Source organism: Acyrthosiphon pisum, chromosome A3, assembly GCF_005508785.2.
Source record: "Acyrthosiphon pisum isolate AL4f chromosome A3, pea_aphid_22Mar2018_4r6ur, whole genome shotgun sequence".
Lineage (NCBI taxonomy): Eukaryota > Metazoa > Arthropoda > Insecta > Hemiptera > Aphididae > Acyrthosiphon > Acyrthosiphon pisum.
The window spans coordinates 21510407-21528357 of record NC_042496.1 but is presented as its reverse complement, the minus strand read 5'-3'; the positions used below and the strand labels follow the sequence as shown (position 1 = coordinate 21528357).

General features: G+C 26.3%; 2 protein-coding genes across 3 annotated transcripts in view; one reads left to right on the top strand and one right to left on the bottom strand.

The window, feature by feature from the left end:
* Window positions 1–5479: 5479 nt before the first annotated feature.
* LOC100161851 (torsin-1A) lies at window positions 5480–11725 on the top strand. The gene is made up of 6 exons (XM_016801059.2): window positions 5480–6515; window positions 7077–7348; window positions 9363–9508; window positions 9797–9945; window positions 10331–10475; window positions 11267–11725. The coding sequence occupies exons 1-6, from the start codon at window positions 6323–6325 to the stop codon at window positions 11379–11381; spliced, it is 1020 nt and encodes a 339-aa protein (XP_016656548.1). The 5' UTR covers window positions 5480–6322; the 3' UTR covers window positions 11382–11725.
* The window catches only part of LOC100163912 (protein vav), a 10586-nt gene continuing 3446 nt past the window's right edge, over window positions 10812–17951 (bottom strand). The window contains exons 5-18 of one of the 2 annotated variants that reach the window (XM_008180634.3): window positions 16784–16957; window positions 16523–16726; window positions 15956–16075; window positions 15773–15889; window positions 15559–15674; window positions 15360–15408; window positions 14121–14323; window positions 13786–13903; window positions 13552–13710; window positions 12931–12986; window positions 11987–12118; window positions 11759–11908; window positions 11518–11686; window positions 10812–11438 (exon numbers count right to left, since the gene is read on the bottom strand). In XM_008180634.3, coding sequence (XP_008178856.1) covers window positions 11373–11438; window positions 11518–11686; window positions 11759–11908; window positions 11987–12118; window positions 12931–12986; window positions 13552–13710; window positions 13786–13903; window positions 14121–14323; window positions 15360–15408; window positions 15559–15674; window positions 15773–15889; window positions 15956–16075; window positions 16523–16726; window positions 16784–16957 — 1833 coding nt within the window. In that variant the 3' untranslated portion in view covers window positions 10812–11372. Of the gene's footprint in view, window positions 11439–11517; window positions 11687–11758; window positions 11909–11986; window positions 12119–12930; window positions 12987–13551; window positions 13711–13785; window positions 13904–14120; window positions 14339–15359; window positions 15409–15558; window positions 15675–15772; window positions 15890–15955; window positions 16076–16522; window positions 16727–16783; window positions 16958–17951 lie in introns of both variants that reach the window. The other variant, XM_001946029.4, reaches the window with a different exon arrangement.

Below are 17951 nucleotides of genomic sequence, written 5' to 3'. Positions count from 1 at the left end.
TAAAACATATATTTTGGGGGAAAAAATGTTTGAATAAAACTAGAATTGTTCCAATATTAGTTATTCCTGATTTTATCAAAAACTTCTTTATGTTATTACATATACGCCAAATGATAAAAACAAGTCCAAAATGTCAATGTTAATTACTCAAACTTCACTGTCATATACACCAATGGTTCAGTCACCCCCCTCTCTGCCGGTTATTTTGCAGTTTATATTTCATAGTTACATGTTTCCTTAAAAAATAACCTCCCCCCATCGTCTTCATCTTTTACTACTGAGTGCTATGCTGTCATCGTCAAAGCCCTAATTCTCATTTTACATTTTGCCCAAAATAATTATTTATATTAGCCTCTATGTCTAGCCTTCAAGCCTTAAATTCCAATCCCTTTAGCTCTCATCTATCGCCTGTTGTTTTCGTATCAAGTCCCTAATTTTTAACCTCTTTCAACTACATTATACAATCCACTTCCTATGGAACAACCCGGAACAACTTACCCGACAACTTTGACGCAAGATATAGAAACATTACACCCAACATTTCTAAATACACCTGGTTCAATAACCTAGTTTTACTCAGACCATGTATTACTAAATTTAATCGATTACACGTGGGACATCTTAAGTCACTCTTTTAAACTCGGTCTAAATGATTCCCCAATCCCCACTATGTACACTTCATTTTAATGAATGTATTTGTGACCTTCGGCACATATTATTTATGTGCCTTGCTCTACAGTCCAAACGTCTTGCTCTAATCGACTCTCTTAGATCTTTCAATTCTCCTTTTAATCTCCAATCCATTCTCAACACTAATTGCACACTATTAAAATTATTATTAAGGGGTCTCGCCATCGCATTGATTTAAGGAGAATCATTTAGGCAATTTCTAATCTCGTTGTCGCCACCCTAGATCTATGTGTTAGTCGTAAATGATTATTAATGTGTGTGGCGTCCATGCGGGTCAATTGTAGCGGTACAGAGGGCTCTCACACGCACTCGCACGCACAAATCAGTATGTAATATTGTGATCATGAAAAAATGTTTATTTTTCACTCAAACACACGATTCTAATTCCAAAATACGTCGCAACGATTAACTCGATTTGCATTCTGACAAAATATTCTTTTTTTCCACAACATCTATGAGGCATCGGTCGAGGTACATTTTTAAAATTGTATTTAGTTAATTAAATATTTAAGCTTGAAATTCTGAATTTTTGAATTTTTTACAATTTGTATTGCATTTTAAATTACAAAAATTAAAAATGTGGCTCGACCGTTTCCTTGTATATATTACGGACAATCCGAATATTTTTTCAGAATAAAAATCGTGATAATTGTCGGCACGTACCGTTGGAATTAGAGACAGTAGTTTTTGACAAAAAAAGACGTGGCGTAATTTTATTTTTGATGCTGGCTTTACTATATAGTTTAATGGTTTTTTTTAAATTTAATCTGTTTATATTCTTCTAACTATAATTTTTGAGCTATATTAGTTGTATATTACTTAAGGGAGCTGGACCGTAATCCATTTTAAGGAGTGAAAACTAGGCATTTTATATTTAAGTTCATATGGGTCTTGTGAATGTGTTGAAAGTAAATGAAAATTAGTGTGCGTAATTTTTAGTACCGATAACGTTATATTATAGGGGCATCATAGTGACCGGATATATATGTCTATCATTTTACCTACGCGTATGCAGATATTACTTTATACGATTAATAATTGCAGTAGAAATCGACAAAAAAACTAAACAAAATCAACAGATAACAAAAATTAGAACTAAAGACCTAATACGAAATTATCGTAATAATACTATTTACAAAAATCTAAAAACACCTTTGCTAAAATATAATTTCATAAAATAAGACCGATTTTGATTCAAAAACAGGAAAAAATGCAAAATATGCAAAATAAAATTTTTTATTTGAGTTCTCTGTATGATAAAACACATTTTTAGCTTACTCTGCTATTTTTTAAGCATCTCATAAGAAATATTATGCAAATGCTATAAAATCCCAACCCTGCAGTGATCACGTTGTATAGGCCATAAGGCATAGAGACATCCATAGTGACCGGATATGTAAATCTTTTTAAATCTACGCGCATGCACATGTCAACCATATATGTATTACCTTATAAAATAACAAACATTTTTTTTCTTCAAAAAATACAACCGGTGACTTCAATCACTACGCTCAGTAGGATGTTCCGATTTAAATTTTGAATGCACATTTGAATTATTCTCCTCTGAATTTACTATGCTTTGACTGTTGTACATTTTTTGTATTCTATATTAATGTATTTAAATTTGAATTATGAATATGATCTATTTTTTTTACGCTTTTTGTTAGTAATTTTTAAGTAAAAAAAAATAAAAGTCAGAAAAATGTATAATAAGTAATAATTTAGTGATGAATTCAAATCTGCTTTCAAAATGAATATCAAAACGTTATATTACGCGTAGTGATTGAAGTCGTGAACTATGTTTTCGACCGAAAATGAATCACGCCACGCCCGTCTCCGTCTTACAAACGCGTAACATACCAAATGTACACTCAGAAATTCAAGTTTTATGCAGTTAGCTTAAAAATTAGAGTCGACCTATTATAAAACTTGATAGTAAGAACATTATCTGTGTTTGTTAGTAGTTTTTAAAGTGAGTTATGCGTGTATAACAAATGTAAATTAAAAATGCTCATAACTCAATTAAAAACTGAATCATCGTAAAAAAGCTTCCAACAAAACACAGATTTTGTATTAAGGGGATTCGATACCATAATTTTTTGTTTTTGTTTAACACGCATGTGACATATAGGATTATAGACTGTTTTTTTGCCTAACATACCAATTGATCTAATGAAGCAATAAGAATTCTAAAAAACTTATAGAATTTATCGTCAAGTTTACTTGAAAACGACTCTCCCACATATTTGAATTTTTGATTTTAACTAAATTAAAATACCTACGACGATTTTTAAATACTCTTTTTTTTCATATAACATTTTTAGGAATTTGGGGGATAATATCAAACATGTGGGAAAGTAGATTTCAAGTAGACTTGACGACAAATTCAAATCTGTTTTCAGATTTCTTATCGCTTCAATAGATCAATTGGAATGTTTGGCAAAAACACGTCTAAAATAGTATGTTGCGTGTGTGTTAGACAAAAACAGAAAATCGTGGTATCGAATCCCCTTTAAGCTAATTAGTCCAGTCAAATTAGGAAAAAGATCGGAAAAAATTCGCCCTCAACTGAATTTTGGTACACACTTAAAATGTACCTTCCCAATTAACATACTAAAAGTCCTGACGCCTAACCCCTGTGCGTATCTCTCCACCCCCCAAAAAGGGGTGAAATCTACCCTCTCAGTTGATAATACGAACCAATTTCGAACATAATATAAAAATTCACCAAAAGCTGAATATTGGCATACATCTATTATATACTTCATTAATGATCATACTTGAAGTTCTGACGCTTACCCTTCGTGCTTACCCTTCTCACCCCCCCCCCCCCCCCCCACCTTCAAAAGGGTGGTTTTACAATGTTTTTACTTATAAATCACTAGTCTTGGAACTGGCGACCAAAATATATAGAACTAAAATTAAAGACTAGGTATTACATATTTTACTATAATATTATAATATTTAAAGTACAGGAATATACTTGAAGCTTACATCATTTACGTAAAAAAGCATTACGGCTCTAATTGCGTAGTTGTGTTTGACGGGTACATAAATAGTGATGTTAACATAAAAATAAATTTGGTTAAAAGTACTAGAATATTGATAGAAGAGACGATGGACATAACTTTTTCGAAAGAATCATTTCTATCAAATAACAAAAATAAGTTGGAGAGGACGTAGATTTGATCATAATTCATACTTTTATTGACGTTAACTCCAGATGATTCTCAGATTATTTTTAAAAAACAAGGTGAAGTAAGTACGGAAACTAGATCATACTCTATACAAATTTACTGCAACAATTTTAAGTTGAACTTCCTTATTTTTTGTTTGTACATGCAATTGGTGGGTGTAATACAACGTCAGCTATTTTTCAACAAGGGCAAATTAAACATTTAAAAACAGTTCAAGCACATCCAGAACTACACGATTCATTCTTAGTTTTTAACAATGAATCAGCTACACTTGAGGAAATTTTGCGTGCGGGAGAAAAGTACTTGTTAAAATTATTTAAAGCTCCAGCAAACACTAATACATTAAATCGTCACAGGTATGATATATTCCGAAAAACAGTGACTTCCCGCTAAAAAGAAGTCAAACTTTCTCGACTTCCTCCAACAGTCGATTCAGCGAAGCAGCATATTTGTTTAGAGCTTACTTACAAATACAATTTTGGCGTAGGAAAATACATAATCCGTTAGACTGAGGCTGGGAAAAAGTAGATAAAAAATAATTCCGATCTTTACGAAGAAACCACCAGCAACAGACTCCCTTCTATCGGTTATAAGTTGTGCTTGCATTAAATCATGCGAGAAAAATTGTGACTGTAAAAAAGCGGGAATGCGATGTTCCATAATATGTAAAATTTGTCAAGGCATAATATGGTGTTTAAAGTAACTTTGTGATGATGACGACGACGACGTGAAATTGTATAAAGATGGACAATGGACTACTGGCATAGACGAAGACAACGAATAACCCGATGAAGAACCACATATATGCAAAAAGAGCAAAACTGCACCACTTAATTAATTAGGTATGAATTTACTTTAAATTTATATATATAATAATTGTAAGCTATAATACTAAATAGCGTTCAATTTTTTTTTTTTTTGGTTACTGGCAAAACAACATTCGCCCGGAACCAAATAAAATAAAAATGTTGGTACTTAGTGTAACTATATGTAAATAATATGGTATTGTATATTTTTTAAATGTTTTCTGTAAAAATTCTAGAATTACCAGTATAATCTAATAAATAATAATATTGTAAATAAACATACTGTAACTGTAAAGATATACTTCATAAAAGTTGCTTTTATAACTGAACTTGTAAAATCTACTTGTATTATCTTGTATTTTAGTATGCAAAATATTATAATATTATAGTAAATGTAATAGTCTTTAATTTTAGTTCTATATATTTTGGTCGTCAGTTCCAAGACTATTGATTTATAAGTAAAAACATTGTAAACCACCCTTTTGAAGGGGGGGGGGGGTTGTAATAGGGTAAGCGTCAAAACTTTAAGTATGATCATTAATGAAGTATATAGTAGATGTATGCCAATATTCAGCTTTTGGTCAATTTTTATATCATGTTCGAAACTGGTTTGTATTATCAACTGTACAGATATAACACCGCCACGTCGTAGATAACAAATTACGTTAAATCTTATGGTAACGAATATAAAAAAAAATAAAAAAAAGTATAATATGTAAAAACAAAGGGCTATCATTTTTCTAATAGGTCATTTTAGTGTAAAACTATAATTTTTGGCTAAAAAAAAATATTTAAAAAAAATTCAGTTTTTTGAAAAAAAGTTTACTTAAAACTACCACGTTAAAATTTAAGTGATTAAAATATTATATTCTTATAGCAAATTTAACGGTCTTTAATTTTGGTCCTATACTTTTTTGTCGTGAGTTCAACGGTTAACGAGTTATAAGTAAAATAGTAGGAGGGTAGATTTCACCCCTTTTTTGGGGGTGGAGAGATACACACAGGGGTTAGGCGTCGGGAATTGTAGTATGTTAATTGGGAAGGTACATTTTAAGCGTGTACCAAAATTCAGTTGGGGGCGAATTTTTTCCGATCTTTGTCGATTTTTGATCTAATTTGACTGGACTAAATGAAAAAAAAATTTTATTAAAACCCCTTGTATGATTTGCATAGGCAATAGAGTATGCAATGATGCGGTTACTACAGATTTCTATATAATAGAATTGATTATAAATACTATTCAATGGCCGGTTACCTACCTTATCAGAATTGATATGTACTAAATAAGATTAGTCCGTGACGGGAGCTGACTTTACAGACTTTAAACTTCAGTTAACTGTTAAGACAATTCAAAATTTGAACGTAACTTAATAATTGATAGTTATTACTTATTATAGTATAGACTACTATTGTTGTACAGAGCTACAGAAGTATTTATCAATATAAATAGTATTAATTAACTCCCTACAATTTATTAAGTTCAAAGTTCTAATTATTTATTTAACACTTATATATTATGATTTTTGTAATTATTAGAGTTTTAATTATTTAGTTTAATGTTTGATAACATATATTTTTTTCAACAGTTTTGCTTATAGCTAATATAATTTAAAATAAAATTTGTGTACCATGTTATGTGGGAAATATTTTTTGTTACATTTCTTAAGTTTATTTTTTTTTAAATCTACAACTGTCTATGGATTAATAGATCCAATCACAGGAACTTTTGTTGTAGGAGCTTTTGTGACAGGATACTTTCTAAATAAATCAAACTATGTACTCCCTTATTTTGGTGGATGTCCTAAAACATTTGAAATTAAAGGTAAGTTCAGTTAAAATATTAAACAGTATCTTATCTTGTAACTAAAAATAAATAACTACTTATAGGTAGGGTATTTTATTTTTTTTCTTCTTATACCAAAATATTCTATTAGCTTTTAATAAAAACTTTTATATATCTTAATATTTATTATAACACATAACTAGAAAGTTTGTTATGTAACTGTAAAGATAGTTCAATTTTGACTAAATTGCAATACTCCATAGATATTCAATTTCTGATTGTTGATCAATTTTAATTTCACTACGTTATAAACCCATGCAGTTTTTGTAGTTCATGGTTTGCTGTAACTTAGTATTATAATTATAATTCAATAAATGCATTAGTAGTTCCAAGCATAATGTAAATTATTAACATTTGTCATTTCATTTATTTTTAATCGTATGATATCTCAGTAGAATTGAATACCTACCTATATCTTTTGCTTTAAATTCTAAAAATTGAATCACAAATTAATATTCTTTTATTTATTTATTATGTATATTTAGTGTTAACTTTCTACATTTATATCTATACTATAGTTTTTCATTATTCCTCTTACAGATTTAGAGCATGACATGAAAAAAAGTTTTTTTGGGCAACATATTGCATCAAAAATTGTAGTTTCTGCTTTGGCAGGTAATTTGCATCGTAGCAGAAATAACAAAAAACCATTAGTAATGAGTTTCCATGGTTCCACTGGTTCTGGTAAAAATTTTTTATCAGATTTAATTGCTAAACATATGTTCAATTCTGAAAAAGTAAAAGAATTACGATATCATGTTATTCATGGACGATCTAAATTTCCTTTGCAATCAAAAATAAATGACTATAAGGTAAGTAGAGAGGTTTTAAAATAATTTATTTTAATTGATATAATCCTATCTCCTATAATAATTACAAAATGTAGAAAAGTGATCTTTATTCCTGTATCAAATTTAAATATTTTGATCTTCTCACTATAATTTAATACTATCTTTGTATTTTAACATTTGATTTTTTTGTGAGACTTTGAAGAGTACTGTAATTAATTTCAGTTTTATTGTTATTATCTTCTACATTATAAGTTTGAGTGCTGGTCTGGCTAATGATTGGGCCCCCGGCACAATAATTTTCAACGGGCCCCTTTAAAAAACATCTTTGTAAATTCAATACATTCATCGTTATGCTCAGAATCTAAAATGTTTTTTACCTAGGAAATTTTATTTTCCATGTACAATATTAATATCATAAATTCAGAACTATAACAATACTAGAATCAAATCTTATAAATATGGTATTATAATTATTAGATAGAATTGTGTTAAATTTATTAAAGTTAATATCAATGAAATAATGTATAGACTATAGGTACACTGCGACAGCCTTCATAAAATATAATTTCACAGTTTGACAATTGTTTTCGTAAAAAATATGTAGGTATTTTTTAATGATTAAACAAAATAAATATAATACCTTATATGTATACCTACAACAGTATATTTATTAATTGGAAAGCTCTAATTTGATATACAATGCAGATATTCTAGTACAGTTTTTTTAATGTTTTATATGAATAGTACTATATTAGTCTAATAAGTCTCTATTTTACCAAGATTTAAAAAATTTTGTTCTTAAAACAAAATCTTATTTTGGTTTTTTTTTAGAAAAAATAATTTAAAATCAGTTGAATTTTGAATGAACGAAAGCAACTTATATTTTCAAAAATACAGCATAATATAATTATTATTGTAAAATTCTATAGTTTCCACACTTTTATATCTATACTCTGTTCAGCGAGAGACCACGCCGCGCACAGACGAAATGTGGTTCCCCCACGCAACACCCTGCCATTGGGGAACCGGTTTTGATAGCTTGGTGACGCGGAGGGATGCGCAAAATTAGCGTGCTCTCTCGCTGAACAGAGTATATGCTAATCCAATAGGTATTAAATAATAAAGAACACGCACTACTACTTGTTAAAATTGAAAAATATTTTTTTATTTATTTTTAATATTGTTCATATTTCCAATAATAACTATACAAATCAATGTTATAGGATAATGATTTTTCTAACAAAATGAACGTGTTGCTGTGAAGAACTTGCTATATTTTTTAATTATATAGCTCTATAATTTTGTTCCAAAGGTTAGGTTAGGTATATAAAATTGACTTGTGTATAGCAATTCATGGTGGCTATAATATCATATTGAACAATATTACAATAAGAAATTTGTGAAAATAGAAAGTGAACTTAGTTTTTTTTTATTACTTTCCCAGTTGGCTAGTGCCCTCAATATATAAAAATATCCAAGGCCCTCCCGGTAAGTTATATTATACATTAAACAGTAGTATATTATGATTTATTCCATTTTAATTTTGAACATAACAGTGAATGTATTGATTTTGTTATCATAAAATAATTTTTATTTTAGTATATCATGTGCCATTAAGGTGTAGTAAAAAAGATTTAATTTTAAACTTTGAGTTTAGTTTTTGATGATAATTAAGAACATTTTTCATATATTTTTACAAAATTGATTACATATTTTTTTTTTTTTTTTTTTTTATTGAAAATGAATATCTAAGGATAGCCAAATCAGTATTTGAACTATTAGTTTTCAAAATATTTTGGTTTTTTTTGAGCTATACAAAGATATTTTAAATTTTATATTTTTTAGTTTTTTAAAGATTGAAAAATTAATCAATTTCACATAAGTTGTTCTTACAGCAATTTAAAAAGTTAAGAAGTCAAGCGTTAAATACTTTCAATATTTATGAAAATCAAAAGTTTAAATTTTGATGTAATTTAATTATTCCACTCTTATTTAATACTCAAATGTTTATACTTGATATTAATAAATATTTCAGGAAAAACTTTATTCTGATGTGAAATCCGCTATAAAATCATGTGCTACAAATTTATTTGTTTTTGATGAAATCCATTATATACCTATGGGTATATTAGACATACTAACACCTATTCTTGAAAATAATGATGTGTCCGTGGATTCTAGGTAATTTATTAGTTGATTGTTTTATAAGGTCTGATGCTATAAACTAGTTATTTAATAAATTAAAAAAATTAATATTTTGCTTAGTTTCTGTCACTATAAATGTTGAGCAATGTTGAATATACAAGAAAATCATTATTAATAAGAAAAAGGGGTTATTTTTTTTAGTAAAAAAGACAACAGAATTGGATTTCTTAAATTTCTTAATATATGAACATTAAAGTTAATAAATGATTGATTTTAAATTTTTTAATAAAACACACCTAACTAATTGTTTTATTAACATTACAGGAATTCAATTTTTATATTTTTGACTAATACGGGTAGTGATTCTATTATAAAAAAGTACTTAGATCTCTGGGTTAACGGAGTTTCAAGAGAGTTGATGAAAGTTCAAGATTTTGATACCATTTTACTAAAATCTGCTTTCAATGAAGAAGGTAAAACTTAAATTTATCGTTATTTAGTATTTACATTAGTTATAACTCAATAAAATGTAGGAAAATTTAAAGTTTATAAATTATTTTTCATGTAATATAAGTATGGATTTATGGTGTTCCCATTACGTATAGCAATGGTTGGTTGGTATTTAATATGTATAATAGTTATCAAAAGATATACTTAACAATTATTTTAAGTTTGAAATTATACTGTTAAGCCAAATTATTGATTATACTAAAAACACATGCAAATATTTATATTTTATGTAATTTAAATGTAAAAGTTTTGTAACTATTTATTTGAAATAAAATTAATTTTAAATGTAGTAGAGGTAATTTTATAAATACATTTTAAAATTATTATTTTTATTGATGTATTTTTTAGGAGGGTTGAAGAAAAGTGCAATAATTGATTCCCATATTATTGATCATTATGTTCCATTTTTACCACTAGAAAAAGTTCATGTGCAACAATGTATCGAGGCAGAGTTAATAAATCTAAAAAAACATTTGGATTCTGAAACAAAAAGGTAATAAAATAATCACTGAATATTATTATACTTATACCTACAGAGTATTTCAGAAATCAATGAGGTCACTAGTATGTGCATACCTACTCACTGTGACGGCTCAATTAAGATTTGTTTGCTATTTTTTTTCTATCTTCAAAATCTGGATTTATTCAAATTATTTTTAGAACATTATCTTAAATATAAAAATAAACACAAATATGGCACAAGCTATGAAAGTTAAAAATATAAACATAATATGTTAAATGTCTATTAATATATTAAAGGGAAAAGTATTGGTTACTACCTATTTGCTTTCAATAGTAATTATGTAATAAATACAATTTATTCAATATATTTGTTATGTATTACTATATGTTTTTATTATATAGCAGTATTAATATAGACATTTTTCAACAAAATTATGCTATATTTAAATTAAAAATGCTTAATAGTAAGTAATGACACAGTTTTTTACAGTATGACTAAAAAAGTAAAAAAATATATTATATATAAATGTTTGGTATGTTGAAACATAAATAATAGACACTAATTTAATATATATTTTAACTTTACAAAATTATAAATATTTAATTAAATATATTCCTTATATAGCACATAAAATAAAATATTGTTCACTATCTTAATAAACTTAAATTTCAATGAATTTTCAATTGATCAAATTTATATGAAATTATTAAAAAGAATAATAACACATTTTTAAGACTTATTACAGTTAAAAATAAATAACCATGTTGTATGGCATTGATTATTTGTAAAATGTACTTAATATATCATTTCCTTTTTTTCAGTGAAATATTGCAGATAATTACATTTGGTCCCGAGCCTCAAAAGTTATTTTCTTCTTCTGGTTGTAAAAGGATTAAAGCATTGGTTACAACTGAATTAGAATCTAATTTAATTTGAAATTTTTAAAGCACACTGTGAGTGTTCTTGTACATAAACTTTTGGAAAAAAACCAATCTGAAAATAAGTATTGAAGTATATATTTTTGTAATGTTTTATAATCATAAAAAAATTTTAATATAATAAAGTAAATTACTTTATCTCCAATTTGTCCTTTCCACCATCCTTTTTGATCCCCTTCTTTGCTCAAAATTTTCAATGTACATCCTTCTTTTAATGGTAACTGGTTTGATTCAGTGGGAGAAAAATTATACTTAGCAATGGCAAGTATTCGACAAAATGGCCATTTCAGTTTGATGTCCAACCTGCAAAATTAATAGTTAAATATAATTATTATGAATGTATTATTTGTACAATTTTATGTTAAGTGTACACACCCAGTAAAATTTTCACTCAAACTATTTTTTTCATAAAAATTAACTAATTCAACTAGATTGGGAAAAAACCGTTTTTCTGATAGATAAAAACTGCTAATTCCATCTTCTAATCTTTCACATATTTTCATATGCTTTACTTGGTTATTGGATCTAAATATAATTGCATGTATTGTATTAAATAAATTTAATTTTGATCATTGATATTTAGATAATTGGAAAATAGCTTACTTTAAACTTAATGCATAAACAGTTTCTACTGGTCTAGTAGGTCCTTGAGGCCGTATTCGTACTAAATAGGTACCATCTGATTCGCTCTCCAATAGATTTGTTGCTCGATCTCTATCCATTTCTCCAACAAACCTATAGAATAAAATAATTTATTGAACTATTATTTTCATTAATAATAATACGGCATACATTTTTGCTGTGCACTTTTATAAATTTAATTAGGATACTCAATGTTTGTAAAAATCCCATTAGAGAAAATATAATTAGTATTGAATTATTTTAGGGCTGCAGGACTAATTTATTTTTTTTGGTACTATTTCATGCACAATTCACGAATGATGTTATGTACTACCACAATTGTGGACTCTTATTAAGTGAATGTACTGAATATTTCCAAGAGCTTCAATTAGCTGATTTTTTAGTATCCTTGTAAGCAGTCAAAATATGCATACAAACCAATCATAAGACAGTATTCTTCTCAATTGAATAGGTATACCTATTAATTATTATGGATTTGTAACTAAATTCAATCATTCACAATCATAAAAGTGCAAAATTTGGTCGTGTGGTTGTGCAAGATAAATGTAGAAAATAAATGTCTAAATTCTTTATGTACTATTTTAATCTGAAGTATTTTACATTCATTTTTTATGTAGTAGTTTATTGGTAGTCTTCAAATAGTTTTGAACATGGAAGTTGACAGTCTTACCCTGATAAAAAAAAATATTTGCAAAATCCTAAAAATAAGAAATTTTGATTTTTACTTATAGAAATCCATGATACTTTTAACTATATAAGTTTGCAGCCATACGGCATACACAGTAAGCTGTAAATTTTTCTTTTGATGTTTGTAATATTTTTTTTTAAACTTATTAAAAATTTAAATTATTTCCCAAGGTTCCTTGCTTTAGATAGGTTACTAATATCTATTTTATAAAACTCACCACAAATGTTCTGTTAAAGTATCATTGTCTGACCAATTTCTTGTCCAATCTGGTGACTAAAATAAGAAATAATTTTTTTTTACTAATTATTGTATTTTTTTAAATAGAACCAAATTTTTTTTCAATAAAAATTAATTTTTATATTATGTTTCTTGTTCATATATTTAATAAATATATTTTTAAACTTATAAGTTTATTTACTAGTTACTACATACGTACATTCATATTATGTTTAAAAATTTGCAATAAACATAATAAGTACTATTACAGATTTTATTAATCCAGATGGTGCACCCTACTCAAGCTTTGTAATTCTCAAAAATGTAAACAAATCAAAACCTACCTCAAATCTACTGATAGATTACTACTAATAGATAAAAAAGTGTTTTATATAAACTGTAATACTAGGTATGTACAATTATTATTTGAAAGAATCGATTAATTTAAAAAAACCTTCTGTTTAACCGGAAAAGGCAATAATTGAGGTTCTATTGTATATTTGTTATGTGACTTTAGAAATAACTGAGCTTTAATTATATATTTGTGAGTGAATGCAAATTTTTTTCTAAATAACCATATTTACATAGTAAGATTTATTTAGTTCAAAATATAAATTCATACTCTGTGTCGTTGATTGAAATTAGAATGATCTGCTGGAAACCGATTTGAAAACATTGTGTTTTGAATGGTAGTAGATTGTGGACTAATTAAACCACACCTCCCAGATTCTGGTATGCATGATTTATGAACACTGATAAAACATTCTTCGCATTTGTAACCCTATAAAAATAAAATATTTTTTCAGATATAGAATGTACCAACAATAACACTTATTAGATTTCAACAATAGATTACCTGAAATATACAGCCTTTCAAGTATTTCGAACAATGATAACATACGGTTGGTATGTCAAAAGTTTGCATTACAAATTTGTGACTTGTTAAATTGCATACTGATGGCTCAATATTATCCCTAAATTAAAATTTTTAATTTTATAAATAAATAATAAAAACGTATTAATTAACATGACATTTTGAAAACTCTGTATAAATTGGAAAATATTGATTTGTAATTATTACTCTAGAATATATATATAAGGAAAGTTATTAATTAAAATTTAATTAAATAAATCATATTTATTAGTATTTTTTAATATTTATAATAGATTATATAGGTATAGTTTTCTTACATGGCATCTTGAATAGCTTTCATCCATTTCATCTTTTGTTCTTCAGATCTTGCATAAAATGTATACACAGTGCTCTCTGACTTGTGAACCATGTGAAACTGATATGACCATCGATTTTCTCTATATAAGAATTTGCGGCTAGTATAATCTTCTAGACGATATTGTGATATAAGAAGTGATTGCTTAAAAGAATATTGATCACTCTGGAAACCAATGAACTAAATATGTTTAAATAAAATAAACTTTATTAAAAACAAACTAACTTCATTATATTAAGACTTTAAATTTTGTATTTTATCAAATTCTTTTTATAAGACAAAGAAATAATTATTAATAACTGATGACAAAATGATATAAAAATTCTTATATAATTTTAATATTTTTATCTTAAATATACATATACATATTTATACATTACCTTTATTATCTATAGATCATTTATTATTATTAATTTATAAAAAATTGTTTTTATTGAGAAGAGGTCGTAATTTCACGTGACTATCCAAAGGTGGGCAAGTTAATGAAAATAACTGTGGCAAGTTGACTTAAAAGTTAACAAAAAAAAAAAAAATTAAACTAGATAAATTTAAAATTGAAATAGAAAATAAACTTAACTTAGTTAATTTTTTGTGGGACTTACTGGGCAACTTTTTAACCAGCTAAGACATCTTTATCAACAATTATAATTGCTAATATTGAGTCTAAATATTTTAAAATTTCATTATAACATGATAATTTAAATAATAGTGGAATGTTAAAAAAAAACTAAAATAATTTTATAAAAAATATAATAATGGCATAAAAATCTAGATCAGATGCTCATAAAATATAATTGGGTAGAGAAGATGTTTGAAAACCCTTGTTTAATTCCAATAACAACTTATGCAGAAACTTGTATTAAATTTTCAAATCTAAAGTATGGGTATAATAAGGATTTTACTATACAAAATTATATGAAGTGTGCATATTAAAATATATTTAAATGCAATTATTATGATGATTTATATTTAAACACACCTATTATAATTTATATTTAAAAGTTTTATTTTTAAATTGAAAGATTAATCATATGAATTACTAATTACTGTTAAATTGTTAATTTATTTTTTGTTTTGTAATTTTGTATGAAAAAAAATTAAATAAACAAAAATACTTAAGTATTAATCAATCTAAGTGCATAATTAACTATATTAGCCCTTAGTAATACATGAATAAAGTAAAGCTAAAAAATTAACTTACTCTAATCGATTTGCACATCAACACAACTTGGTCAAAAATGAAGACATATCTACAAAAATTAAAATAATAAAATATCTACATTCAAGCAAAGAAGTTCATTAAACATCAAACATGTACTATACTAACATGCACAATTCCAACATCAAACCAATATTAAATACAATAATACATTTAAAATCAATTAAACAAATTAAAATACCTTGGTTTTAATTTCTGATCATTATGGGCTTTTATTTTTAATTCACCATCGGCAATTAAATGACCATAGTTTTTCAATTCTGTCATTCCAACAATATCCCAATCAACAATACTTTTCTGAAAAATTATAATTTTACTGTTATTACAAATTATTAGAAAACATTTTATAATATTATTATTTTTTTATTACAATAATCAATAATAGTAATTATTACCTGAACATCATTCATGATTTGCAAAGTATCACTATCTCTCTTAACTTCATTTATATATTGAGCTATGTCTACCATACACTCTTTTGCCCATTCTAATCCCGGAAGATCTTTATGTGTCTAATTTATTAAAATGTTTCTTAATTTACATAAAATATAATATATTATAAATGTTGGTTGTAATACCTGTGGAGTATCATGTATAAGTTTATCTAATAATAAGTGGTATTTAAGTATCCTTTGCATTGGTACAGACAAGATATCTCGTAATTTAAATTTTCCATTATTAGCTTCTTCTTGGCAACGCTAAAAAAATAATTCAATTTTATTGATATATTTTAACTACATTTTCAACATTTGAATTGACTATTTTTTATTTAATATTAAACACACAATTAACTAGTACTTGTACAAGAATGTAGCAAGAAAAGATGGTGTATACCTAAAAATTTTACAACATAATAGGTAATTTAGAAACATTAAAAAGACCGTAAAATATAATTCCCATTTATAAAATCTTTCAATAAAAGATGTGAAACTAATCAATGGACTTTAGACTATAAATCAAACATACAATATTAAAGTAAAACATAACAATTAAGACTGCGATAACCCAAAACCTAAAATAAATATATGTAGCATTAAGTGAAGAAGATAAGACATGAAATTACCAAGTTTTATTAAAAGTAGAGGAAAAAAAGTATACAAATACAACAAAATATGAATAATAAATTCAAATATATTTAATCATACATTAACTTCTCTATTAATATGTTCATTTTGGTTGCAAATGTCTTGTATTCTATCTTGAGCTGTTGTAAGGTTTGCACAGTAATCTGCATAAACCAGAAACTTATCCTTCCAATTAAGAAAGACATCAGAAAGCCTTAAGGAGCTATACTGTGAACATGCTTTTATTAAATCCAAATGAAAATCCTTATGTATTTCATGAAGTTCCTAAACACGTTATAAAATATTAAAACCAATAAAAATGTGATTTTAATTAAAGCTTACTTTTATTCCTTGAAATATTGTACAAAAGTCATCTTCTTTCATTATTTTTATTAGTGGTTTTATAAAGCATTTTAACAGTGTTTGTAATACATCAACATAATTTTTTTCAGTTTCAACCAGTTCATTAATGACATAGTCTCGTTTTTCAATAATTTGTTGTGGAACTACAGGATGCTAAAATAAGTATGAAAGTGTAAAAGTACCTAAGTGAAGTTTAATTAAAAAGATTACAGTATAGTGCATATAGTTGATCATCCAATTATAATTAATTATAATTATAAATCAACAACCACTATTGCATTTATTTTGCAACAAATTATATCCTGTAAATATTACATTTTTGTCTATACCCTCTTCTCGCTACCCATAATATTTATATCCACAACAAGTGTATTTACAGAAGTTTTAATAATTCTAAAAAACTTTTATTTTAGCTACCTCTGTTATAACTTCCTTCTAAATTGTCTTAACTATTTTATGATCTATTTCTTTTTTTTGAACATATCCATATAATCTTAAATCTATTCTCAAACAATTTTTTCCATTAATTTAAAAATAACCAGATAAATCACATTTTAAATACATTGTGTCCCAGAAGTTCCGTATCACCCTTAGTATCTCCATGGAAAATCAATATATTTAAATGCGATTTTTTTACAAGTAATAAGTATGGAAGTGTACTTATTATTATCGATGAATTTATTGTATATTAGACTTCCGTTTTAATACCTTTAAAAAGATCACAAAAAGGATATTCTGATTATAGAACTAATTCAATATTAAAAAATGGACTTTCGTTACTTTACTTCTGCAGTACAGATTTTATTATTTATATAATTAATCTATGATTATCATTAATATTTGTTATAATTAGACTTAAACATAAAAACGTCATTATTATAATTTTTATACGTTAATCGATCCCCGAAGGAAAAATATATAATCAGTAAATCTCGATCAAAAAAAAAAAGTTTGGCCACCGCTGTTAAAGTGTACTTATTCATTTTGGATCCAAATGTACGTGAGTCGGGATTAACGCGCTGCTCGAGGTACACTGCAATGATCATTTATCGTTAATAACGATCGATTACTTTTAATGAGTAATTAGTATATAGTACAGGCATTCTTCCCTTTAACTCGAAAGCATTTTTCTATTCGAGTTGTTGTC

Coding starts and splice junctions, on each gene's coding strand:
- LOC100161851 (XM_016801059.2), top strand. CDS start 6,323: ATGTTATGTGGGAAATATTTTTTGTTACATTTCTTAAGTTTATTTTTT. Junction 9,509..9,796: donor GATGTGTCCGTGGATTCTAG/GTAATTTATTAG, acceptor TTAACATTACAG/GAATTCAATTTTTATATTTT. Junction 9,946..10,330: donor ATCTGCTTTCAATGAAGAAG/GTAAAACTTAAA, acceptor TGTATTTTTTAG/GAGGGTTGAAGAAAAGTGCA.